Here is a 27936-nt window from a genome sequence, read left to right as displayed (position 1 = left end):
GGTTAAGCAGTGTTTGTTGCACCAAAAATAATGAGTCATTAGTGTTTGTAATAAAAGAAGGATGATGTGAACAAGAAGGATGTCTACTGCAAACACAGGATGTCTACTGCAAACACACTTCCATCCGAGAGCCATGCCCTAGTGCTTATTTTTCTTCACACACCTGAAAATATAGCATGGAAACTTGAATGGAAATGCTCCTGTTATAGCAATAGCAGCTTCACTGTTAAGGCCTTTCTGGCTGTCCATGGTATCCTCAGCACTCTTCTCCAGCACCGCATCTCAAACGAGTTGATTTTCTTTCTCTCTGCTTTCTTTACTGTCTTTACAGCTTTCACGTCTGTACTTGGTGATGGGGAATACAATGGCTGGGACGATTCTAACTTTAGTGCTCATTTGTATATCTTTGCACTTCAGGATCTTATCTAGTTCTTGCATGGCTGTCCTTCTCATTCCACATCAGTCTACTCCCTCAGATGCAACTGATACCTGAGATACCAGAGGCATCACGAAATGCCAATCAATCAGTCCATTACATAGAACCGTAGAGACCACTAGGGCCATCCAGTCCAACCCCTTGCTATGCAGGAAATCACAATCAAAGCATCCCCATTGACAGATGGCCATCCAGCCTCTGCTTAAAGACCTCCAAGGAAGGAGACTCCACTATGCTCCGAAGAATGAGTGTGTTCCACTGTTGAACAGCCCTTAATCTCAGGAAGTTCCTCCTAATGTTGAAGTACTTTTCCTGGAGCTTGCATCCATTGCTCCAGGTCTTGTTCTCTGGAGCAGCAGGAAACAAGCTTGTTCCCTCCTCAATATGACATCCCTTCAAATATTTAAGCAGGGCTATCATATCACCTCTTAACCTTCTCTTCTCCAGGCTAAACATCCCCAGCTCCCGAAGTCATTCTTCATAGGGCATGATTTCCAGACCTTTCATCATTTTAGTCGCCTTCATTTGGACATGCTCCAGTTTCTCAATGTCCTTTTTGAATTGTGGTGCCCAGAGCTGGACACAATATTCCAGGTGAGGCCTGACCAAAGCAGAATAGAGTGGCACTATTACTTCCCTTGATCTAGACACTATACTTCTATTGATGCAGCCTAAAACGTCGCACTGTTGACTCATGTTCAACTTGTGGCCTACCTGGACTTCTAGATCCCTTTCACATGTTGTCTCCTTAAGCCAGGTGTCCCCCATCCTATATCTGTGCATTTATGATTGTTATCCAACGTCATTTTAATTTGCTACATTTTATTATTTGAATGTTAAGATGTATTAACATGTATTATGTTGAATTATTTTCGTAGAATGTAAGCCATGATAGGCAGATTTATTTGATCTCTTTTAATTGATCGTACGTACAGAATTTGAGGAAACAGAGTAGTTCCCAAGAGGCAAAGGGATCAGGCAAGGCTGCATCCTATCTGGTACGACGCCACTTTGGCTTTGTCTACACGGCAGGAATACTTTGGGTTGTCACCCCTTCATCTGCCACGGCTCCCAGCTGTGGAATTCTGGGAACTGGAGGCACAAACTTTTTGCTTCTCATTCGGATTGTTACTGTATTTCTGCGGTGTGGATGCAGCCTTGCCATGGCTCACGCCTCAGGGGTCCTGAGCTCTACCTTGGGGGAGTTCCTTGAGGAGGGGGGACTGCAGCTCTCAGAATTCCCAGGGATTCTGGGAGATGTAGTCCCCCCCCAAAAAAGTCACTCCCCCATGAAGCTCTGCCTTTCCCTGCTGCCAGCCTTCTCCGCCTCTCTCTACCTGAGGCTACCATTGGGCTGCTTGCCCTCCCACACCTCCCTCCCTCTCTTCTGCTTCTCTTTCCATCCCGGGCCTTTCTCCTTCCCTCTTTCCCCGCCTCAGGTGGAGCAGCAACCCCCAGAAAAGGACTTTCTCCTCCTTCTTCTCCTTCTCCTTCTTCTCATCAGCCGCCTTGTCCTCGCCTTGGCTGACCATGAAGAGAAGGGGGCGACCCCGGGCGCCTCGCGGAGCCTGAGGCGGACGACAAGGGTGGCCCCAAAGGGCCAGGTAAGGGCCACTCATTTTTGAGACTAGGTTGCATCCACGCTGGGGAAATAACCCGCTTTGGCCCCGCTTTGACGCTTTGTCTGGCTCACTGCTATGGAATTCTGGGAACTGTAGTTTTGGGAGCCATTTCACTTTCTCTGTGTCTGGTGTCACAACAGTTTCCAGAATTCCATAGCATGGCTGCATCCACACGGTCGGAACCATCCAGTTTGTCACTGCTTTAATTGCCATGGCTCCATGCTGTGGAATTCTGGGAACTGCAGCAACAAACTGCAGTTTCCAGAATTCCATAGCAAGCAGCTATGACAGTTAAAGTGATGCCGAACCGGATTATTTCTGCTTTGTGGATGCAGCCATGCTATGGAATTCTGGAAAGTGTTGTGACACCAGACACAGAGAAGGACAAATGTCTCCCAAAACTACAGTTCCCAGAATTCCATAGCAGTGAGCCGTGGCAGTTGAAGTGGTATCAAACCAGGTTATTTCTGCAGTGCAGATGCAGCCTTGGGCACTTATGCAAAGAAAAGTGGATTAGAATGGAAGAAAGGATGGTTTCTAGCCAGCCAGATCCCAGTTTTGGATTCATGCTTGGCTGCTTAGGTGTCACTTTTAAATTGTGGGTATATTCTGATTCAATCCAAGGCTTGTGGCTTGGAAGGTGATAGTTAATAAAGTTGGCTTGGTCTGCTGGTATTTTAATGCTTGAGGCAAAAGACAAGATGGTTCCCTTCCTAAGGCAAACCTATCATGGGGTTTCTTGGCAAGATTTGTTCAGAGGAGGTTTGACATGGGCTTCCTCTGAGGCTGAGAGAGTGTGACTTGACCAGTGGGTTTCATGGCTGAGCAGGGATTTGAGCCCTGGTCTCTAGAGTTGTAGCCTAACACTCAAACCACTATGCCATGCTGGCTCTCTCAGGGTCCCCTGCAGCCTTTTTATAAGGTGACTTCCAACTAGAGAGGCAGGTCTCAAGGGGCTTTTTTGACCGGTCTGGGAAGTGGGAAAGTCTTGAGGAGCACAAAACCAGTCTTAAGGTCCAGATGCAGCTCTGTTTTGCTCATCTCTGGCCTTTGGCAGAAGTATATCTGTGGAGAAGGGGGGATTGAGGGCATTGTCCTCCAATGTGCATTATGTTCCCCCAAATGCAATGTCCCTTCAGTCCCCACATTTCTAAGCAGTGAGGCGTGGCTACATCCGCACTGCAGAAATCATCCGATTTGATACTGCTCTACTTTTGTGCCACCACAAACTACACTTCTCAGAATGCCATAGCACTGAGCCCTGGCATTTCAAGTGGTATCAAACCAGATCAATTCTGCAGTGCAGATGCGGCCGTTGAAAAGGGTTCACACCTGAAGTCTTGCTTTTGCTGTGCTCACATTCCTTCGACAATGCTGCTGCTGTTTCTTGCCTGGTTATTCGCGGGTTAATGGCATTTTAATCATGCCTTACCTCGGCGTCGTGTGAAAACCATTAGCACAATTGCCAGGTAATAACTGGTTATTCACAGGATAATATCACTTTGAACACAACATCGTGTGAAAACCATAAGCGCAATTGTGGGATTAATCACAGTTTATACTTCCAGTTGTCCTCCGTGTGATAAACTCCATTGTTAAAGCAACAGCGAAAAGTGTGCGCACACAGAAAAATGCATTAAATGGTTAATAATCTACTGCCCTTTTATCACCCCCTAGAAAATAGCTATCTGAGGCAGCAGATTCATAAGCCTAATGGGAGGGTCAGTCCAAAAGACGGTCATGGGACTTTATGAAAGAGGCTTGCTCAGGATGCCCTTGTTGTGATACACTGATCTTCCACTAATAGTTATGAATTTTAGTATCTTCTCCACCAGCTAATTTCTTTTGAATGAAAGTCAGTCCCTTGTATTTCATCTCTATTAGCTGCTGTAGTTTATAGAGTAGTAGTGGTTTGAGAGTTGGACTAGGACCCTGAGAAGCAGCCAGGGTTCAAATCCCATCTTGGCGATAGAAACCCACTGGGCGACCCTGGGCCAGTCACACTTGCTGGGGTCTAGTGGCAAAAGTACCCAGTTTATTACCTTGAGAGTGGGCAGATCCAGTGCTCTGAATCATGGGGTGACTGAATTTAGCCACCCTTTTTCTCTCCCAATTGCACCCTTTGCTATTTCCATCCGTATTCGGTCCTGCTACCACTCAGAGTTTGGAAACGTTAATGTACTCACATTCCCAGAAGTCTCCAACCATTTCTGGGAACTGTAGTACAAAAAGGAGGCACACATCCTGAGCTTTGCTCCCTCCCTCCCAGCTATTTCCCAGCCTGTGAATACAGCAGACGTTTCCATACATTGATATGAGAAGGTGGTATGCTTAATTCATCCGTATCGCTCAACATAGGAGAAAAGCAGATGCCAAATGGGTGTAAAGAATTTCATGGCGTCCATCATCATTTCTTACATGGACCATGGTTTGTCCCCACATTGTAAAAGAGACACAGCATTTTGAACTCTACAGTTTTGTGCAATAATTAATCTTGCTGCTAAACAAACAAAAACTGATCATAGCTGCATGTAATAGAGATTTGTTAGTATCTGTCAACATGGACAAGAGGTTCCAAGCAGGAGACAGTTCTATAAATTGGTGGGTGATTATCTCATATCCTCAACCAATTTGATAGTCCCGATTAATCCTTTGTAGCTGCATTTTGCAGTGGTTTTCAAAATGTCCTCATTTTTCTTCCTACTTTCCATTTGCCTCCTTTGTCCTCAACTTACTTCAACGGCTGCAAACTTACTTCATAGGGCAAAGGTAGTTTGTACTCAACTCAGCGGAGGGAGAGAACAGGAGAGGGCAGAATGTTGCCCTTCCCAGAAGGTTCAGGCAAAAGCAAACTACTACATCCTTTCTTAACTTGCTTCTACTACCTATTGCACACACTAATGCAATTTGACCACATGTGTCCTGGTTTTCCTCTGTGAAATGCTGGAGGGTATGTTATCTCAACAAACACATTATTTTGTCAGATCTGGAACTCCCATGTCAGTCTTTCTGGCCACACTGTAGAGCAAAGCTGCATTTCCATTCAAAGTATTGATCTTTCCAAAGTGCTTCTAGACCAATGTGGAGTCACTGGAGGTCCTTTGGAGGAATCAAGAGGACAGTCATGGCTGCCACTTTGGACTGAAGCTTCGGTTTGCAGTGTGTGCAAATTCTGCTGAAGGAGTTAGGTTTTTAAAGTGATAGTGCCTATGAGTGCAGGTTCTCTCTTGTGTTATAGACTATAACGGTATAGTCCTAGCTGTGTTGCTGCTCTTATATAATAAGTCCCTGAAAGTGGCAGCCCAGATAACATGAGGCACTTGGCCCTTTGTGTGAGTGGAAAGAGACTGCGTACATAACATTTGATAATGATTCTCTACCAACAATGTGTTGAGCATGAAAAGGTTGTCGATTTAGCCCAATGATTCCCAAACTCTGGTTCTCCAGGCATTTTTGGACTTCACTTCCCAGAAGCCTCATCCATCATGGTCAATGGTCTGGGATTCTGGGAGCTGAATTTGGGAATCACTTTTTTAGCCTCTGTGTGTGTAAGTTTCAACATTGTAGGGAACAGAGGAAAGTGAAGATGACAGTGGAATGGGCGGATAGGATACCTGTTGTTTCCACTAGGCTTGGAAGGAAGAGCAAACAAATACTGTAACTCACAATTGCCCTGCTGCATTCTGATCTGCAAGAGCCAGGCATCTATCCATATTCTTGATCAAGGTGTAATTTCATATTCCTTGGCACAAAAGGTGAGGTAGAATGGTAGACCCCTAGGTGTCTGCATTTAGTGGTGCAGTTAGATAGTTTTAGACTCTGGACCTAATGTGTTTTGAGGGGGAAGAGGGCTCTCTTTTGGATGGCAATGTGCATTTCTCAAAGTGTGGTGAGTCAACTTTACTGTATTTGAGGCTCTACCTGCTCATTCTGCTGAGTGAGTTCCAGTATATTTGCACCTAAGTCCTGCCTTAATGGCCCCATCTACCTTGAAGTTTCCTTTTCCCCATGTGTATATGAATTTATCACAGGATAATCCCTCCCAAAACTTATTTTGATAACATTCCTCCTAGCAAAGCAGATTCCACTGTGTAGCCTTGGACTGTGGTATGGAGATGTACAGCTCTCCTTCTTGGCTTCTGGATTATACTCTCCATTCTGACAAGGAAGGACATATAAAACACTCTCTTATGCCTGGAGCTGCTTACTGGGAAATTGGACTTATCTTTGAAGCTTGATGTCCTTGTTTGAAAAATGACTCATCTGATTGAGCTGTGGGGGAGAAGAGTTTTTGGAACATGTCGCTGCAGCGATTCTGTCTGATCTCGGCAGCTAAGCAGGGTCAGCCCTGGTTAGTACTTGAATGGGGGGACTGCCAATGAATACCAGGTACTCTAGGTTATATTGCGGAGAAAGGAACCGGCAAAACCACCCCTGAATATTCCTTGCCTAAGCAAAACTTATGGAGTTCATGGGGTCACCAAAGTCAACGGGAAACTTGAAGGCACACCCACATACACACCCACACATCTGTTCCAGTGTAATGAAAGAACTGTAGTTCAAACATCAAGATGTCATGCAATGTTAAGAGCATAAAGACTGTCATGCTGGATGAGACTAAAGGCCTGTCCTGTTCCTTCCTTCTTTCCCTCCCTGTCCCATATTTGAAGATAGCATACAATTAAATCAATTTAGAATAATTTCAAATGATAACAGTTTCGAAAGACTAAAAGCATATTAAACCATGTATTACTGAACAGGACAATTTAAGGCCAGTTAAAACAAATTAGTTGCACTAGAGTCCTTGCATTCACCTTCTGCAGCAACTTACATGCAGAGGCACACTGCCTTTAGTAAAAGATAAATTAAAAGTGAAACATTTACTGCTGTAAATTAATGTTCAGTATTTAGATTATGGGGTAAAGGGACCACAATCTCCTTAGGTTTGGCGATATTCAGCTACTGTTTTTAAAGTTTGTGGGGCCTTGGTTTTAGCTAATATTGGGGACCGATCAGAGATTTCATTGGGGTTCCCGACTTTTGTTCCCTCCGACCTGAATTAGATCACTGTTATTTATTAAATGGTTACACCTTCTGCAAATCTTGGGATCCCCCCATGCCTGCTGCTACTTTCCTCATTTGTGTGCTTTAGCTTCTTAATGACAAAAGAACTGATGCTTAATTTGGCTGTTTTTATGGTGAATATTCATCAAAGAGCCAAGACTGGCTTTAGCTCAATGCTGTGTGTATAGCTGACACTAACTTATGACCCTATCGCATGGGGTTAAAACAGCATTTTAGCTTTCCCAAATTCGGTGCACATTTGGGAGGCAGATGGGTCCCATCACACAGAAATCGCCACCGAATCACCACCCGGGTCTGTCCCAGATGCAGCCTGGGTCATCTAAGCTGTTTCGGTGGTCTTTTTCAACATGGAAGCTTCCGATATCAAGAAATGGCTGCGGAAGCAGCTTACAGGACCCAGGCTACATCTAAGATGGACCTGGGCGGCGATTCGGCAGTGATTTCTGTGTGATAGGACCCAGCTGCCTCCCAAATTAGTACTGAATTCAGGAAAGGTAAGCTGCTGTTTAACCCCATGCAATAGGGTCCTTAGATTTGTTGCTATGTGGGGTTGATGAAGAATTGGTTACATAAGGGAAGAGCATCATGCATCCCTCAAGAGGTTGCTGGTCTGGAAATCCCATCATCCCTGGCCAGCATAGTCAATGGTGAGGAGTACTGGGATCTATAGTCCAGCCACATCTGCAAGGCCACATAATTCCTTCTGCCACTGGTGTATGTGAAAGAAAGTTGTTGAGATTTCACTCCTGTTTCACTACCTTTGCTTTATATATGGATATAGAATAACATAGCTTTGCTCTCAGACAATTTCCCATCCATTCCAGTGTAATGAAAGAACTGCAATTCACACATCAAGGTGTCATAGTGAGGAGAGCTGTTTGCTTGCATTGCTGACATTGCTCTAGGACAAGAATGTGGGAAGCCTTAGTCCCTCCATATGCTTTGCTCTGCAATTTCCAGAAACCCCTGTCATAGAATCATAGAATCATGACTTGTAAAGCATCTGTAAAACTGTATTCCCCATACAGGATTGTTGGGGTTTTTGATCTGTTGGGGAGGCTGTTCCTTTGGTCCTGCCATCCTCAGAGGCAGGTAACTATGCAAGAGAGGGCCTTCTCAGTGACTGCTCCCAAGCTGCCAAACTCCCTTCAGAGGAACACTAGGTTCAGCCAGTGAGAAAAGACCTTCTGATTCTGGCTGAATTTTGACAACTGAATATCTTCTGAGAAAATGGATGTGAAGGGATGGGTGCTTTTAAAATTTTAAATTGCAGTATGTTTAGAAAATTGTTTTTAATGCAATTGTCTTGTAATATTATGGTATCTTAATACAGTGTAACATTGTAATTTAGTGTGTTTTCATTTGTACTTGTTTCTAATCATACTGTAAACTACCTTGTGTCCCAATCTCAAGATAGGAAAAAAATCAAGAAGGAAGGAGAATATTGTAGACCAGTGGCTCCCAAAGATTGGTTCTCCAGATGTTTTGGACTTCAGCTCCCAGAATTCCTGAATGTTGGTCAAACTGGATGGAGTTTCTGGAAGTTGAAGTCCAAAACACCTGGAGGACCAAAGTTGGGGAATCACTGTTGTAGACTGTAACATCTGGAGGGCCAAAAGTTCCCTATGGCTGCATATTCAACTACATTGTCTCCATCACTCTTTCATTTCTCTCCTGTACTGACAGCTAGGATTAATGCTTAGCTCTGAGCATAGTTAGAAACAATGTGTTGCAGCAGCAGATGTGGGTTTGAAGGCCCACTGAGCCATGAAGCTCACTGGAAAGACTTGGGTTATGGAATCGGCACTACCACTGTAAGGTGATTTCAAGAGTCAAATTAACATTCCCTCGGAGTGTAGTGGAGTCTCCTTCCTTAGAGGTTTTTAAACAGAGGCTGGATGGCCATCTGTTGGGGATGCTTTGATGGAGAGTTCCTGCATGGCAGAATGGGTTGGACTGGATGGCCCTTGTGGTCTCTTCCAACTCTATGATTCTATGATTCTGGTTGGCTTCTGTGTATGGATTTGGGACTGGGGACGATATATTGTCATCGGCCTCAGTTAATGAGGTATTTTGGGCTAGCCCTACAGAGAGTTAGTCGCACACTTTCTGCCTAATCCACCTTGTAGCATCATTGTAAACATCAAATATGTTGTAGGAGAACTGTGTACTCCATTCAGGATTTTTTAAAATTAAAATTTGATTAGCATACATTTATATATCTGGTGGAGGATGTATGCATCAGGCATAACAAAGAGCCAAAGATAAACGTGTATATGGACTGTTTAAAGCTCTGTGCAAGGATTACCTTTGAAATCCTTACAACACCTTGCTGAGGAAGATCAGTATCAGTAGGAACAACCAGTGGATCTGTTTCCATCTAGGAGATGATTTTACTGTGTTTCTTCTTGCAGCTGCTCTGAGGTGAACAGGAGCTCTGGGTGTTAGACCCTAGTTCTGTGTTGGAGAGCTCTTGTTCATCTTGGAGCAGATGCAGGAGGAGAATCCAGCAACATCAAGGCGAGGTTCACTGCTATCCTCCTCTGTCAGTATCCCTACGTTGCAGTTGTGGATTCTAATCAAGCAATCGTGGATTGCTTAAGGCTCACCTTTATGGCACAGGTGAATTTTGAGCCAAGGCCCTTCCACTTTTGCATCTCATAGTTTGCACTTCACACAAAAGACTCCAACAACCCAGTTCTGTGACTCTTTGCTCAGTCACAAGACTTAATACTTCCAGTGGGACCACAGCTTGACCACACTGACCTTAGGGTTACAGGATTTGCCATCCAAAAAAGGAAGGAAGGAAGGAAGGAAGGAAGGAAGGAAGGAAGGAAGGAAGAAACAAACATTTCAAAGTTTTGAATGTAATTTACAGACTGAACCTTACTCAAAAGTACTTCTCCATTGCTTGGCAAATTGTGTCACTGTATCATGCTATGTCTGGTGTATCTGACTCTGACTCCAAAGAAAAAAAGGGAAAAGATGGTAGTGCTGACCTCAGGATTTTGGGGTCCCTGGGTTGCACTGTGGGTTGCCCCCATAATATGGAAAGGGCTGACACAAAAACAGAGAATATCATAAGACTAGGTCTTCTTCTTTTTGTGGAAACAGGGGTGGGACATTGCTGGTCTAAGTGTCTGTGGTAAGTGTTCACCCCTGCTACCCTATGGCACTGGCTGTGTTTGAGGATTCAAAGTTTCTGGACAGTTATACTTACTTCTTTTTTTGTCTCTAGGCTTTTCCCAAAGGCCTCCTGGCCGGGAAGTGTGGGATTTCTGAAGGGACAGTGTGGCAGGGTTGATGATTAATTGCCACTGAAATGGCTGAAAAAGACGGTGAGTTGTACTTTCAAAAAAAGACCACAGAATTTCCTAGTCCTTCTCCTTCTAATTCCATGAAGCTCCCACCCCTATTCCTCCCACTCCGTCCAGACAGAGCAGGACTTAAACATTAACGTTTTTGGCTGCTTTGTCTTGGCCTGGAAAATGCTGTGACCATGGTTGCCCAGTACGTGAATCTCTTTCTACCTCTGTCTCCAGGATACCCTTTTCTTTATACATGGACAAATTCTACAGGGAGAGGTAGGCTAGCCTTGCTTGAGAGGAGAAATACCTTTCTTTGGAGACATTCTTGACATGAACACCTGTTGTCTGATCTAATGCCCATTTAAATATAAAGACAGCTTCAGTCCATGATCCATGCTGGGCAGGCATTCCACCCACTCCAGAAATACCTCAATTGCTTGGCCCATGGACTGCTGGTTGGAGGCAGCTGATGGCTTCCATGTCAGTGAGGAGAGGATTCTGCTTTGGGCTTCACCTCTAAAAGAACTATCCAAGGTGCTGAACTCTAAATCCCAACTAGAGCAAGCACCATGGGCAGCTCCTCTAAAGTTTGGACTAAGACCCAGAATAGATTCAACTGCTCTACTGACATGGAAATCATCAATGGCAGGTAAAGAACAATAATGTGGTAGCAAGGGGCGTTAAAGTTACTCATCAACAGTTGGCACCTGGACAGCAGACAGAGCCACCAGGTCACTGTGTTCTGCACTTTGGTAGAATGTACTGTATTTCTGTTACATGTTATGTTATATCTATATTCTTTCCTGGCCTCTTGTGGGGTTTTGAATTTTTCTTCCTTTTTTTTTTTTTGTTGCTGTGGGTTAATGACCAACCCTAGGACCTCAGTACCCCGAATGTCCTGGATCCTGTCTGATCTTGGAAGCTAAGCAAGGTCAGTCCTGGTTAGCTCTTGGAGGGGAGAACACCATGGAAGGCCAGGTGCTATAGGATATATTTCAGAGAAAGGCAATGACAAACCACACTGAGTATTCCTTGGCTAAAAATACCCTATGAAATTCATGGAGCCACTATATGTTGATGGTGGACTTGGAGGTGGACACCACACACACAAATACACACTTTCTTAGGAGAGGTATACAACAATTATATTGAAATTATACAAATTCTTTAAAAAAATGCATCTGCATGCAGAGCTGTTTGACAACAGAATATGTCGCCTCAGAGTGTGATGGAGTCCTCATCTTTGGAGGTTTTTAAAGAGAGGCTGGATGGCTATCTGTTGCAGAGTGCTTTGTTTGGTGTTCCTGCTTGTCAATGGGTTGGACCTGATGGCCCTTATGGTCTCTTCCAACTCCATGATACTATGATTCTATAAGCACACTCAAATTTTATGCAAACCTACATTGTATTTTCTTTTGTTCTCTTTTTTGCGGCAAGGCATAAGATCTTCAAGTGCAAAGATATATCATTAAATACCAAAGTGAGAATCATTCATGTCATGGTATCTCTGACTTTTATATATGGGTATGAAAGCAGGACAGTGCAAAATGTTGATAGGAAGAAAATTAACTCATTGGAAGAGAGTTCTAAGGAAAGCATGGACTGCTGAAAAAAAGTGAATAGGTAAATCAGGTTTCTCATATTCTCACAAATGTGTTTGGCAATGGGCTTGAGGTGGCCTAACCGCAACCCTCATGTCAAGCCCATTGCCTAATGCTTTTGCTGTTTCTAGGTGATGTTAGGCCAGAAGGTTGGTCACTCAAAGTATGGAAGTCTAGAGTCGAGTCACTGCATCATTTATTGCTGAGCCAAGTCCAGGTCAAGTCATAGAAGTGACTTGAGTCTGATTTGAATCCGTATCATTCAACTCAAGTCTGCATCACTGCTTAGAGTGGTTCCTTAAATAAGGTCCTGTTTTGTATGTACGTGTGAACTATCCTAGGATTGATGGCTTAGTAATTAAATAAAAAAAGATTAAATATCATATAAAATGAAAAGCACAGTGTGAAAATCTTCAAGTTCAACCCATTTGCAGCTCTTCCACTTCAGTGAGACTAACAGCCTGATCTCCAGGTTTGTTTTTACTGTGTTAGTTATGTTGACAAAAACAGAAATATCAAGAGACTGAGCAAGTGATGGGAAGAAAAAGGAAGCAAGCTACCATTTCCCCCCTCTGACTTCTGAAAAGACTGGAGCAATTGCACCAATTCCACCATTGATAACCAGGCCTGTTGTATGCTTAATAAAGGTTGAAGGTTAAAGATAATCAGACCATGATTACAAGGTTTTGGATTATCACCTTGAATCTGTTCAAAGTCTTATGAACCTACAAGTATGTGGTCCTCAAAAAAGTAGATTTTAATGGTGGCAAAGACTATGGGAACAGCTCCTGTTTGGCTGTTTCCCCCCCTTTCATTCAATATCTATTTTTGTTAGAATTTTCCAGAATATGCAACTGCATGTGTGGCATTTTTACACAAGAATCATTCAAGAATTGAGCAATGTAATGGATATGAGGAAATGATAGCAAATATTATTAACCGAACACTTAAAGATCAGAAACAAAGAGCTGTGCCGGATGGAATAACTCATAGCAGCTGCACTGAGGAGGGAAAAAACATCATGTACATCTGTTACATAGTCTATTTTATGCTCAAAATGCACTTGCCCATCATTTCACTTGATCATCAGGATGCCAGAAGAGAAACAACTTCATAGCTGAGACTCCCCTCGGCCACCTGCTGATCCAAATTGCATAGCTCCCTCTGCTTGTCCATTTGCTTGAGAACAGTGGGAACTGATGGTAATGTGATGAAAACTGTAAGATGTCTGGAATGAGTGGAATTCTGTTGCTGTAAAATGGGTTGCATTTTTGCTCATGAGCTTGTCTGAAATGCCAATGCGTACAAAAGTGCTCTTCAGTTACGCAACAATGCCGCAGCAGGTAATGTTAAGGGAGTCAAAATGACAAGCCTTGCCAGGATTGTCTCGTGCGTAATACTCCAGAATGGGTTCCTGGGGCCTCTGCTTTCCTGCGCAGGAAATTTACCAGCAGTACCTCAGATAACCCTCTCTATTTGACTGTATTTTTAAAAAAATCTTAGCGTTCCTTGCATCAGTTAGTCTGCCCTCTTCTTTTTTCCTACTCCCCCCATCCCAAATATCTTTTACTCCAAGTACCTCAGAGAGCCCTCTCCTGTTTTCTATCCCATTATAAATGTTTTCCGGCTGTTTGAAATGTTGACTTTTTCTTTGTCTTGCAGGAGGCCTTAAAGCATGCCATTGGAATCCACTTAAACTGGTGGCTGTGGTCACCACTGGCCTTCTGTTGCTGGCTGGGATTGGAGCTGGAATCTGGGCTATAGGTGAGAGAGAGAGAGAGCTTTCACAAAACATGATTTATGTTAAAATCAGTGGTTTTATAGAATCCCATTCCTCCATGTAGTAAATGTGCATGTAGTAAAAGGACACCCTATCCAAATTTCATTTCTGCACGGATGACTACATGACTACAGTAGTCGTTCCTAGCCTCTGTTCTGAAAAGATCCATGGTCTTTTATCATGAGGAAGGAGAAGAAAAGTTGGCATCAGACTACTACCAATTCAATTATTATTGGGGAGATTCTAAATCCCGTAGGAAAGAGATACTTCCAGAGGTCATGGCGAAGGTGCTAGTGGGAAATCATGCAAGAGATAAATCTTGCATTTGCTAATCCTGTCATTGCTTCTGTCCTGTGGCTGAATGGTGTTGTAATTTCACACTTCTGTTTCTCTCTACTCCATTGCAGTGGTTTCTGTGCTGGAAAATGAAAGGGAAAGCCTGTACACTGGTGAGTGTTTGTAGAAGCACCAGGGCATAGCCTTAATGCTCAACAAAGTGCCTTGCAGTTTGCTTCAGGTAGCAAAATGTAAAAGATTCTTCCTTACCCTATTTCAAAAAATAATGAAGGTTTCACATTACTGAAGCCCAAATATTTCTTCAGGAAAGGTGCATCATTAAATGCTTTAATAAATTCAAACAGTTATATTAATCCGCTTCTGCTTTAGTTCTTCAGTGAAGTATGATAGTTTTAATTAATTACAAGGTGAAAAGATTTTAAACCAACAATTAGTAAAGGCAGCTTGGCCGGGTATGGTCTCTTTTGCACCCATCTGGTCTACTGGACATTGCATAGAAGCTCCTCAACTGTCCAAGGGATCGGAATGATGAAGCTCTTAATCCTGGAATATCTGTAAAGATGCATATGGAAACTATTAAGCTAAGGGAGGGGAAGGAGAGGAGATTGTAAGGAAGCGAGAAGAGGTTTTTGGTGGAGTGGTCGAGAAAAGGCGTTTTCAAAAATACACGTATCAGTTGTCTTTACTTATCAAAGCAGGGACATATGGGGCAAAGGAGGAATAAAATCAAGGGTAAGATTTTTCAGCTACAGTTTTGGTAAGGCTTTTAGTGTAGCAATGTACGTGATATAAATGGAAATGCCAATTTAAAATTAACTTAATTACTAAAAGTGTCCCCTTTCCAATGTAAACATTATTGAATCGGTTTTTCAACCATGTTACTGATTAACTTATTGTGTTAATCCTTCCCGGCTGGCTTTCCCAACTCTGCTTTGTTCGGTGGATAAAAAAGGCATGGGAATCTGTGCAACTGCATTAACCACATTATTTCTTGAACACGTGTAACTCCAGCTTGAACAATCATCCATATTCCCTGCTTCCTGCAAATATCATCCTGGCAACCATCTTTCAGCAACAGCACAATTTTTGTTTTGTTTTGTTAAATTTATATTCCATATTTCCTTCAAATGGTTGTCCAGGTAGCTAAACATAATAGTATCACAATAAAATATAGCAGGATGTAATGCTACAACAATAGATTACAAGTCTTTTTTAATCGAAACAAAGAAGATAAAATATCAGTCATAGCAAACAGTTAAAATGAATTACAGCCCATTTACACAACACAAATATAAATCTATAGTCAGTGGTTTAGTACATATATGTGAATGGTGATGGACATGTAGTCTCAGATGTTAGATCATGGGGCTACTTAGAGTTACTTCTAAAACAAACCTAAAGATATTTATTTGCTGGCATTTCTAATTTGGCAGGGCCATGGTGGCTTTATACAAGCTGAAAATATTTTCCAAGAACTGATACAGGTTTAGGCCAACACAGTGTTTCAGAGAAGGTTGGTTGAAGCATAGACAGGTCATGACAACATTAATGCTTTTGTTTGGTCTTTTCAGTTCAAGTGAGCCCTGGGGACCTGCGCCTCACCGTGTATGATGAAAATGAAGGGAAATGGAGGCTTCTTTGCTCTTCGTCTTTCAACGCCCAGGTGGCAGCCCTAAGTTGTGAAGAGATGGGATTTGTCAGGTATGCGGACAGCACTGCTGGGGGACAAGAGTCCAAGAACTAAGGGCCTGAACAGACAGGCCAAAATAAAGTTCCTTTGGGTCATATTGGAGGTATACTGGTTAAATGACACACGTATCTTAAGAGGCCAGAGGCTGCATCAAAGCTGCGCTCCAGTCCTTTGGATTGGAGCGTAGCTTCTGGCATCTTAGGATGTGTGCATCATTTAAACAGCATACCTCCAAAGTGACCCGAAGCAGCTTTATTTGGCCCTGTCTGTTTGAGCCCTACGTCATTACAGTGTCACATTAGGATGATAATTTAATGAGGGATAACACCAGTCTTTTCATGATGTAAATGTAGCATTTATAGTTGCTTTTTATATTACAGGGGTGTGGCCCTACTGAATGCTGGGAATTAAAATGTCACTCACTTAGATGCTACCTTGTGTTGTTCCTCAAGCAGCTGTTTAGTACTCAGTAATGGTTACTGAGGTGAAGGGAAGATGAATGGGAGGAGAATGCATTTCATGCCAGAGGCCAAAGGCTTGTGGCTCTGAGATTTCTTTTAGTCACAAAGCGCAATGAAAAATTGAACTATTTAATTTCCTTTGTTTTTTTAAATTTATTTTACTAAAGAGCCAGTGTTAAAACCCATACCTAAAACAACGACCAACTACATGTCCTTCTTAAAACTATAACTGTACATACTTACTGTCTAAAAGTAACTTTCCATGCTTGGCCTATGCATGAAGCCTCAGAGATGGTAGAAACAATAGAGAAAAATCCAGGACTGCAAAGTGTGGGAAGGTGTCCTGGACTGAATCATCGTGAAACAGTTGGCTGGGCTTGGCAAATAGGTGGAGCTGGACGTGCTTTTCCCCCTCATACATCTGATCCAGCTTGGGTCAAGTTGAACTAAACTGTAATGTTTAGGTCTGGTTTATGCCAGTGAATGATTGCCCAAAGATCAAGTGGAGTTCAAGTGCATCCACACCAGCTTGGTCAAGCTGAAATGTAAGACTAGATCTATGTATGATTATTCCAAAGAATCTACATTGTGCCATTGGTCTGGTCCAAAGAGGACATGAAAATCTGTTTCCTGTGGATACCAAAACCTGTGTTTGCTTAAGATGCCAATATATACAATAGGGTAGTAAATTGATATCCCTTATATAAATGGCAATATTAGGGTTTGCTTTTTGGAATTAAACCCCCCCCCCCCAAACTTTCAAGCCATGGATGGTTAAATCTCCGAATGCAGGATCCATGGATATGGAGGGCTGACTGTACCTTAAAGAATTGTAGAGCAGGAAGTGACCACAAGTGCCATCCAGTCCAACCCACTGCCATGCAGGGACACACAATCAAAGCACTCCTGACAGATGACCATCCAGCCTCTGTTTAAAAACCTCCAAAGAAGGAGCATCCATCAATCTTCAAGGCAGTGGAGGGCATAGTTCTGATAGAAGACTTTTACAAAACACTCCACTTTTGGATCAAACCTAACACTTGCAGAAGCATGGAAGATGCTGCAGTACAGCCATGTCACTGCGTGAGTATTGATTCTCTCCCTTTGCCTCCACTGCAGGTCCCTCTCTCATTCAGTGCTGGCTGCTAACAGTGCAGGGGCCAATGGGACGTCAGGCTATTTCTGTGTGAATGAATCTCAGCTGCCTTACGCACGAAGACTCACTGAGGCCATTGTTGTGTGGTAAGGTACAAGAAGGACTGGACTACTACTCTTCAGGGTTTTTGTTGCCTTTCTTTCACCCTGGTCCCTAGACCTAGCTTTTCCCAGCATCAGCTCTCCAGATATTATTGGATTACAAAAACCATCATCAACACTCATCATAAGTAATGCTCAAAGTAGGGACAGTGCAAAGTCCAAGTGGGGGTGGGAGACTGCCTTATCCCTCCTCCCAAAATTTTGGGGTGAAACGCCATGCTTGAGCAGATCACAGGAAGCCTAGGAGTCAAGGATGATGGGAGCTTTTATGGGAGAGATTTTACACCCAGCCTGTGTATTAACCTTTCCCAACCTTAGGTCCCAAGTGTTGTTATGAAATTAGGAAAATGAATGTAAATGTGCTTAAATAACCCTAAAGTGGCTGGATAGAGGATAGAGGAAGCTGAAACAGCCATAATACTGGCTAGGAGGCAAGCTCCAGCCAGCAAACCTCACTGGAAAATTAGTTGGGGCAGTGATGGTGGGCCATTTCAGACAAGTCTTTTAAAGGATACTGGGTCTGCAAAAACTGCCACAATTTTAATGACTTAACAGTCTAGCTTTTAAGAGAGATCTTTACTTTCAGTGGTGAGATTGGTGCCCTAGCCTTCCTTCTGTGAACAAGGAGTGATAAAAGAAAGGGTTTCTTAAAACAAGATTTTGATTTGAAAGCAAAATGCTGAACTGAAATGATGATTTGACAATGTTTTAAATAGATAAAGGGGACAGTGATTTTAAGAGAAGATAGAAGATAAAACTGAAATTACAGATGAAGAGATGGGGAAAAGCTTGGACAATTGGGTTTTGTTAAAAAAATGTGGGTATGTTGGCAGGATCTGTGTAAACAAAAAAAATGACTATACAAGATTCAGTTGAATTGATGGGGAATAGTGGTTTTGAAACTGCGAAGAAAGCTGAGTATTTAGCATTGTTACGATGAATATGAACTTTCTGTTGTTTCACAATGATGATGTTAAGATGTGAAGTGAAATTGAGAAGGGTATGTTAAGAGGAGAGAGATTAATATTTGTCTTGGTTGGGGAAAGCCACTGCAGTGAAAATGATCATTTTGTTTAGTATGAGATGTTTCTGTTTCAGATAATACTAGTCAAGATGGAAGAATTTAAAAGTACTCATTTTGGTCAAGGGGTTGAAGTTGATAAATTGAGCAGAAATAAATAAGTTGTTTGATGAGATAAGAGAATGATTTATTAGTAATTATTGATAGATTTTAAAATCTTTTTATCTTTTACAGTGAGTGTCCAACAGGCCGATTCCTGGCAACCCTGTGTCAAGGTATGGGCATCTTGAATCCTTTGATCTGTCCATGTGCAAGTTTTCTTTCTCCCCTCCCCACATCTCTTTCCTTTATTATCTGACATCCTGACATAGTTTAAAAAGTAGTTTTCCATTCTTTTCCTACCAGATCCACTTTTCCCCATTTCTTTTGTACTTGCACATAGGTGCTGTTGGGCATTTTTAAAAGCACATCATAAGGGCGCATTCTGATTGACAATTGGTGCTTGTGTGACAATGTTTTAAAGTGATTGCATGAAAGTGTACAGGCTGAAAAAACTGAGCCAGAATGAGTGAGGGTATGTCCAGCTTTAGGTATGAGGGCACTTTGATTTAGAGCCCTTTGGTAGACCTGTTGCTCTCCCCCACCCATTAAATTGTATTCAGCCTTGCTCCCATGACCACAATCTAGTGTGGCCAGTGAGAATTAAGGAGAAGAATAGATACATTGCTCAAAGAAAGGACAAGATAGGCTTCAGGTATGAATAAAATCTGCATGTGCTAATATATGAGTATCATGTAAATCAAATTACAAACCATATCACAACAGTGGGAAAGAGTGTGGTCCCATGACTTCTGTATGTCTGCTGTCCAGGCTCCCCTTTACACTGAGTATATTCCATTTTAATTGCAGTGACAACAACCTATGGAACAATGGGATTTTGTAGTTTGATTCTAATCCAGATGTATTTCTTGTAGAACAAATCCCTGTGTTTGTGTTTTGTAGATTGTGGACGGCGAAAGATGTCTGTGGACAGGATTGTGGGAGGCCAAGATGCCAGCTTGGGGAAATGGCCGTGGCAAGTCAGCCTCCGCTACGATGGGACACACCTTTGTGGTGGCTCTGTCATCTCAGATGAATGGGTTATCACAGCAGCACACTGTTTCCCTGAGTGAGTCTCAGCTGAGAGCTGTGTGTCCTATTAGGATTCCTGCTAGATTAATGTAATTTGGTGTGATGCTTTAATGCATGTTGACTACATTTGTGTGTATGCATGCACGGGCAAGTTCAGGGAGAGGTTACCTTTCTCTCATGACAAAAAGTATTCTTGGTGGTCATCGCTGTATTTTCCCAGAATACCTTGGATGTTGCATAATTCTCAAGCATTCCAAAGGGCAGAAGTGGGCAAAAATGTTGCCTCCGGGCCACAGGTTGTGCCCAGGATCATTTTTTGTGCCCACAGACTCTGGATCAATTTTTGATCAAAATGCCTTCTAATAGGGATGAGGGCTATTCCGTCCACATTTTTGGACCTCTTTTGGCCTTTTTAGAGGCAGAAGAGGCCTTTTTGAAAACAGAAAGTGACTTCTGGTCACTTCCAGTTGTTACAAAGGCCTCTCTTTGGCCTGAAATGGCATGTCCCCCCATAACAGAAATGTCCCCACATCACCTAGAAGATCTTTGGGAGTAATAAACATACTGATTTTTTTTGCTGGGGTGTGTGCTGTGTGTGAGTGTGTGTGCACGCACACACACATATGCATGCGTGTCTTTCCTAGTTCTCTGGGAAGGGTATAATGTGACCCCTCAGCCATCAACAGTTGCCCATCCCTGCTGTAGGTCAAAACATGACAAAAGCCAAGGGAGCCATCGTGTCTTTTTAGTGGCTGCCAAACCCCACTTGAATTTCTCAAAGTGCCATATAGAGCATTCTGAGAAATAACACAGTAACCACTAGGAAGTAGAGACTATGGATCTAGGGTGGCTATTTCATCCCCTTTCATCTTTCCTTCAGTCAGTAGTTGGACTATGCTGTGTTGTATAAACCCAGGATTGTCTCAAGGTATTTTATTGCCTGACTCCAAAGCATAAAAACGGTGGGTTGTGTCTGGCACCTGGATTGTGTTTTTGCTAGCCCTGGCTGTTCTGCTACAATATCCTCTTGAGTTGTCCCATTTCTCTGCAGGCGAAACCGGGTGGTGAGCCGGTGGCGGGTGTTTGTGGGTGCTATTTCCCAGTCGTCCACTAAGGGGCTGCAGGTGGGTGTGACAAGCATTGTGTACCATGGTGGCTACCAGCCCTTCCAGGATCCCAACAGTGAGGAGAACAGCAATGACATTGCCCTGATGCACTTGGCAACACCTCTTTCCTTCAATGGTGAGAACATTGTTGGGGTCAATGAAGACAATGTGGGAAGGCCTGGGAGAATTGTCAGGAGAGCTGGTATGATCAGTGCTGCCTCCAGATTTGGACAGAGCTCAGACAAATAGCATGACCATTGACAGGGCAGTTTTGAAGTTGTGGTTTTGGAGAAACAAAATGCTGAGTAGGCTTGCCCCTTCACAACTGCCACTGTTGCCTTTTGTCATTTACCTCTGGCATAATCTGGATCTCTCTCCAAAAGGAGAAATAAAGCAAATGTGGGGGCTGCTAATCCTCTCCTTTCTCCAGAGCCACGATATGGTGGAAGTGAGGGCACTGAAATCAAAGCAGCCTAGATACTAGGAAATAGGACCAAAAGACTAGTTTCCCTGATGACAGTTTTGTCTCTCACAGAATTTATCCAGCCTATCTGTCTCCCAGCACTGGGCCAACCTCTGGTGGATGGCAAGCTGTGTACTGTGACTGGCTGGGGCAACACACAGTATTACGGTAAGTACTACGCTATTAGTACTATGCAATATTAAGAGTTCCAGGTGTGAGTTTTTTTAATGTCACGCTGTCTGCAATGCTAGAAATTTGGGGACTGAAGGAACATTTCATGTGGGGGGCGGGATAAGTCTTATTTACAGTGAAACATCTTAGGATTGGGACTGTCAGCTGAGACGATAAGAAACCATGGCTAGCTAGCATAGGCAGTGATGCAGGGGTGGGGAAATTTTAAGCATGCATATCCTACTTGCCCTGTTGAACTCTGAGTTCCAGCCAGGTTCAGAAGAGAAAGCTCACGAAGAGTGAATTAAAACTAAGAAACAACGAGCCTCTGAACTCAAGCTTAGCCCAGGCATAGGTTTTCCAGAGCTTGGAACATTATTATTAAAAAGTGTCATGTTGCACATTAATGTTACTGAGTATTTTTCATGTTTAATTAGTTAGTAGCACGTTCCTTTCTAAATGATTTACATTTTTAAAAAAATCTCTTAATGCAGAAATGGCCCCATCTTGGTTTGGTTTTTTGGAGGAAGAAATAAATGTAACTCATTGCTCAGGAAAAATAATGCTACTACACATTGCCTATGCTCTTTGGTAAATGTGCATCATTATGATCATGCTATCTCTGTGCTCTGTAACACATTATTTCCAAGCTTTATATTTTTCAGTACCAAACCTGATGCTTACGCACAAATCCTTTCTCACACAAGTCAATTCATGTTTCCTCCACACCACACCAACTTTTTTTTAGGCTGAAGTTTAAAGGAGCTCTCCAAGGTATTGAACTAGATTATAGATCATTGGATAACTCCTCTAAAATTCCGCCTAAAGCCTGGAGTGATATGGAAGCCATTGGTTGCCACTGTGGTAAGGATATTCTGCTTTCTGCATTGCTAAACCACTGCAAACTGGGGATTCTTGCTTGTTTACTTAGTTATTTACTCATTTAAATTATCTTGATCGTCTGCTTGTTATTGTAATTCTGGCCCCGTGGGTGAATACACCTGTTAGATCATCTTGTGATACTCAGTCCTTCCTCCTGCACAGGACAACAGTCAGATGTGCTCCAAGAGGCCAGTGTGCCCATCATCAGTACCACTGTCTGCAACAGTCCTGAGTACTACGGCAGTCAGATAAGGTCGCGGATGTTCTGTGCTGGCTTTGCTGCTGGTGGCACAGATGCCTGCCAGGTAGGCTGTGTGTTGGCAATGGATATCATGGTGATGGGGAACAGAGATGTACTGGAGTGGTAATCTTGGAAGAGCAGATTCTTCATCATGGCAGTCGTCGTGCATCCAAGAAGCATCTAAACATTTTGGCATCTGTGTTTATCTGTGTCACCAAATCAGTTCTATCAGGTTTCATCTTCATCAGGAACAGGGTTTTTGTGTGTGTGAAACTAATTGGTCCAAATTTATGAATGCAGATGCTGGGGTGAGGTGGGGGGCAGCAGATGACATTGTCAGTCCTGCTAATCTAAAGTTGTTGGTTTGTGTTGTTACATCGGGTCTGACTTAGGGTGGGCCCCATGCTTGAGAGACCTTGTAAAGAAAGGGCAGCTGTAGTTTCCTTGATTAAGTCTATCACCTGTAATGTAGTCTTTTCCTAGTGCCTTCAGTTTGGCTGAAAATTGTCATCTTTTCAAATGAGTTGTCTCATGATATGTACAATTAATCAAGCTCTAATAAATATATTGGGAGCCAACATAATATAGTGTTTATACAAAATGGCAAAACATGGTTTGCTTTTCTGAATTTGTATATATATATTTAATATTTTCAAACTATGGATGCTTGGATCCATGTATGAGGAATCCATGGCTATGGAGGGCCAACGGTACTTTATTGCAGTTGGGCCAGTCTAAAAGAGAAGGTGATGCTAGGAGAAATTGAAACCTCTACTTCTTTTCACATGACAGGGTGACAGTGGTGGACCTTTTGTGTGCGAGGATGGTATCTCCCGGACTTCACGCTGGCGACTCTGTGGCATTGTGAGCTGGGGCACAGGTTGTGCCCTGCCCAATAAGCCTGGTGTTTACACCAAGGTCAATGACTTCCATGGATGGATCATCCACACCATGAAGGTAAAGGGCGTATGAGTGTGGTTTATTCCAGAGCAGGAGCTGTGCAACTCTGTTGCAGTAAAATCACATGGCACCCTTGTTACTAGCAAATATATGAAGTATGGGCTTTTGTGGATCTAGGTTTTGTGAGATGAGGAAAGTGGCTTAGATAGGGGTGGGCTGGTCACTTTATCTCAGGGAAACAGGTAGAGTGCAGGCTAAGTTTTGGACCAGTTTTCAGTGAAACACAGGCATTTGGAGAGAGGAGGTTGGGCAGTTCTGGGCAGGTGGGAAGGCTACTATTGCATTTGAGGGGAATTTACTGGCATTTTAGGCAATTTGGGGGTGAAAAATGACTCTCTCCAATTCACTTGCAGGCTTTGGGGGATTGGCAGTAAGCTTAGGGGCTGCAAAACTGGGGCATTAATCAGCATGCAGAAGAAAGATTTCTAGAACAAGATGTGGATTCCTTCCACAAATCAGTGACCCTGTGACAAGTGTTACTGCTCTGTTCCGTCCTGACATCAATCCATTTGATGGGGAAAATGGGGATATGGCATTAGTGGGCAGCCCCTGATAGCTCGACTTAGCTACCATTTTAACTTCCCTGGTGGTACCCCGATGGCGCATCACTGAAAGGCACTATGGTGAATTAAAATGATATGTGACTCACTGTTTCAGTTTCCCCTGATGCCACTGCTTAGAAGGGATCCATCCCACATCTTGGAAACATTACTATTTTGGACCACAGCTCTCAGAATCCACCATCTGGCATGCATCCTGGGAACTGTAGTCTGAAGAAGTAATTTTCCAAGAGCTGATCCGAGAAAGCTTTCTGGTGAATTGATAACCAGTGCATTGTAGCGCCATGGCATGTTTGTAACCCGCTTTCTTAGTGCCATTCTCTTCTACCTTCACCAGCTGAATTCTCTGGCCAGTAAAATAATTCTCAGGCTTCACATCTTTTGCTTTCTTCCTGCAGTCTCATTCACACACCACCGGGATGGTGATCCAGTACTGAAGCCACAGGAAGTGTGACAATGAGCCACTGCTGGTCCAGCCTTCTTCCCTTCCAGTGAGATGCTGCTGCTTTAAAAAGAAAAGAAAAAAACAAAATATCAAACCAGAAAAAGGGCTATTTCAAAGGGAACAAATACAGCCACTTGTTGGACTACGTACTTTGGACTGGCTCAGTGTTATGGAAATGGACCAAGTGAGTGCTTGCCAATTGGCAGTCACAGTGCCTTGCCAGCCTTTTAAGTGTCTCTCACTCTGCCAATAGGAAGTCTTTGCTGCTGTGTCAGCCTCTCAGGAATGGTGCTTCTGGTCCTTTAATTGCCCAGCTGTGAATGAATGTTGACCCTGCTTCTCAGGGCACTTCGGTTGGCTAATATGTGGTTAATGTGGGTGCAAAGATTGGTATAGCTCATGCTCAGATCACATCCACACTAATATCACTTCAGTTGAAGGTTCTGAAAAACATGGCTATAAAAATACTGCACTGCAGCTGACTTTTTGAAAGCGAAGGTGCAGATTTGAAGCTTTCCTAGCTTTTGGATTTAAGCATCCACTGCCTGCAAATCTAGACAGTTCTTCTGGTGAAAAAAAAGGAAACCCACACAAAATACTTGTTTTCAGAGTTTTTTTACTTTCATTTCTCTTGATGATTGGCCTTAAGTAGATAGTTGAGGAGTGGAGCTGGGTCAGAGCCCACAGGGGTGGTTGCATCCTTACCTAAGGTAGGCTGCTAAATCATTTTCTCTGTGGAAAGGAGAACTGTGAGGTCTGTTATGGAACAGATCTAGAGCATCATTTGTTGGCACCAGTCTATGGACAAACACTTTGAATAGCACTGATCTAGATGAGCGGCTCATACAGTAGCAAATGAAAGTGGGCCCTGTTGGAGCCAATGCTGGCTCCCTGCTTCAAACAGCCAGTCACACTGTAGGCTGCGGTGGTCCAAAAGACAGCAGTGTAGGGAGATTATTGTAGGATCCAGAGATTGTGAACACCACGTTTTTGGATTAAACCCCCTGCCATCCCACAATTCCTAGTCACCCCAGAATCTGGAATTCGTGGGCAAAACATAAGAGTTCCAAACTCTGCCGGGATCCTTTTCAGTCTCCCATACAATATATGGGGAAAGGGTAGGAAGTAGACATGAATCTTTATACGTTCTTTATATGTGCCTGCTTCATTTCACCTCTAAAGTTGCTTGCCCATTTTAATTTTTAATTCATGGGGAAAGAAGCTTGTCTCAAGTCTTTTAGCCTTCCAGTGGAGCCTTCAGGAGGAGTTTGTATGTTGCTGTGAGGACCTGAAAGAGGTAGAAAGGGGCAGGAAAAACCTTAAATTTGACTGCTTGACTTTACAGGAGCCACAATTTATTATCAAGAGTGGGAAATATGTGGTTCTCCAAATGTGTGGGGCCTCCCCCCCCATCAATCCTAACTAACATAAGCAGTGATGGGTGATCTGGCAAGATGAAGTTTAGATGACATTGGCAGACTATGGGTTCTAGATCTCTGTTCTCATTGTACAAAAAAGCAGAGTAGCACAATAACAACCCCCCTCTGAACAAACCTTGCCAAGAAAACCCCATGATAGGTTTGCCTTAGGGTCACCATAAGTCAGAAATTACTTGACAACAAAAACAACACACACAATATCCTAAACCAAAAAATCAAAGCTCCTACTAACATTTCTATTGGCCATGATTTTCCAAGGATGCCCAGGGAGCATGCCCTCTATAGATGTAGCAAGAACAGTATATATTTGGGGGTGGGAAAAACCCTGAGCTGCTTCAGTTTTATACCAGACACACCAATGAAAATTAGGTTGGGATTATACTCCATTGATACACAAAGAGTTGATGCTAATATCTTGCTGTGCCAGTGAATAAGCCCATGTCTGGCTCCAGAGTTGAGGGGACCCTGAGCTAAACTGACTTCTAGTTGGGCCCTCTTCTCTCATTGCCCTTTCCCCCTGGAGTTTCTATGCTGGCAGCAGGGACTAGTGCTGCAGGTAGCACCAGGTGACTGGATATAGTCATCCTTTACAATTTTCATCATGCAGTACTTTAAGGTACTATGGGAAATTAACATGGTAGCTGACCTCAGAGTAGAATGGTAGGCTGCATTTTTTAAAGCGAGGGCAGGGCAGGCATAAGTAGATGTTGCTGCCAAATCTGAACATATGGGCAACTATTTAGAGTGCCCTAAATCAACTATATCTCCCCAGCATATCTACACACAGCTGCATAAACATCTACTTATTGATTCACTGAAAAAGTTATGAGTTCCTGGCTGGGATAATCAGGTACGTTTGCTGTCTTCCAAGCCAAACAAACAAAGTGTTCTCCACCCCCACATGATATGGCAGAGGCCAATATCTATCAGGCTGGGAAGCACCCCAGGATGTTCTTTTATTATATTATCTTACAGTGTAAATAGATTACTATATTGGGTCTCTGCTGTCCTACGTGAGCATAGATCGGTGCACTCGGATTGTATATATTTGCATAATTATGATGATTTCAATAAATTAAACTTGTTTTGATTATGGATGGATTTTGCAACAGTGGCCACTGTTACATTGCCAAAAGAGAGAATGTGTCTCACTATAAAAGCTGTGCCACAGAGCATGTCCAGTCTTATCTGATTTTAGAAGCTATGTAAGTTGGGTCAGGCCTGATTGGTACTTGGAGAGGAGATCTTCAGGGAATCCCATGGTCCTTGTGGGTGGGGTACAGCTCCTTTAAACCCCAGGGAGCTGCCACAAGTCAGAGTTAACCATATTGGGTAGAGTAAACTCAGCATCAGGCAGCTTCCTAAAACAACATTGATTGGAATCCTGTTGTTGAAATATATTATCAGGGGCTACATGACCATTAAGTGCTTTGAATTTCACATAGATCCATTTAGGACCTCTTTGTGCAATGTTTTCTGTCCTCACAAGGCAGCTCTACAATAGGTCCACCAACTCCCTGAGTAATTTAGTAGTCAGAGAAGTGTGTGTGAGGAGGTGGACCTGGGCAGCATCTATCTGCAGTTGTGCAGCTGGAAAAAAGTTGTTGCCTTTCTAAATATCCAGCGTACTGAAATGTGATGGTTGATCCTTTCTCCCAGATGCAGAAGTGTAGCTGGATGTTGCATGGGTGCACCCACACTTTCTCCTGGTCACAAAATGGTTAACGGTGTGCACATAGACGTTAAGAAGCTGCCTTGCATGGGAGGTGGGAAGGGGACAGAAAAGAGGCCCCACAAGTACACCTGCAGAATATTATGCTCTGTAATGATTTCCATATTTGTAGGTGCCATGTGGTGTAATGGATAGAGCACTGGACTACAGGAGACCAGAACTTGAATCCCTGCTCAGCCATGGAAGCCCATTGGCTGACCCTGGATAAATCACACTCTCTCAGCCAAAGAGGAGAGCAATGGCAAACC

General features: G+C 43.1%; 1 protein-coding gene across 2 annotated transcripts; it reads left to right on the top strand.

The window, feature by feature from the left end:
* Window positions 1–1847: 1847 nt before the first annotated feature.
* Window positions 1848–27051, top strand: HPN (hepsin). 2 transcript variants are annotated; one of them, XM_042439742.1, is made up of 14 exons: window positions 1848–2040; window positions 10382–10481; window positions 11329–11382; window positions 13715–13816; window positions 14240–14281; window positions 15701–15830; window positions 17400–17522; window positions 18793–18833; window positions 19561–19726; window positions 20741–20931; window positions 21331–21426; window positions 22474–22616; window positions 23345–23509; window positions 24471–27051. In XM_042439742.1, the coding sequence occupies exons 2-14, from the start codon at window positions 10466–10468 to the stop codon at window positions 24507–24509; spliced, it is 1308 nt and encodes a 435-aa protein (XP_042295676.1). In that variant the 5' UTR covers window positions 1848–2040; window positions 10382–10465; the 3' UTR covers window positions 24510–27051. The 2 variants fall into 2 exon arrangements, with proteins under 2 accessions (XP_042295676.1, XP_042295677.1); XM_042439743.1 differs by lacking the exon at window positions 11329–11382.
* The last annotated feature ends 885 nt before the right edge of the window (window positions 27052–27936 follow it).

The sequence above is a fragment of the Sceloporus undulatus genome, chromosome 9 (genome assembly GCF_019175285.1).
Source record: "Sceloporus undulatus isolate JIND9_A2432 ecotype Alabama chromosome 9, SceUnd_v1.1, whole genome shotgun sequence".
Taxonomy (NCBI): Eukaryota; Metazoa; Chordata; class Lepidosauria; order Squamata; family Phrynosomatidae; genus Sceloporus; species Sceloporus undulatus.
This window is presented reverse-complemented; position numbering and strand designations above follow the sequence as displayed.

Excerpts from the sequence above, each read along its gene's own strand:
- HPN (XM_042439742.1), top strand. Across the intron at positions 22,617-23,344 it reads GTGGCACAGATGCCTGCCAG|GGTGACAGTGGTGGACCTTT; the intron begins GTAGGCTGTGTG and ends TTCACATGACAG. Across the intron at positions 23,510-24,470 it reads GGATCATCCACACCATGAAG|TCTCATTCACACACCACCGG; the intron begins GTAAAGGGCGTA and ends TTCTTCCTGCAG.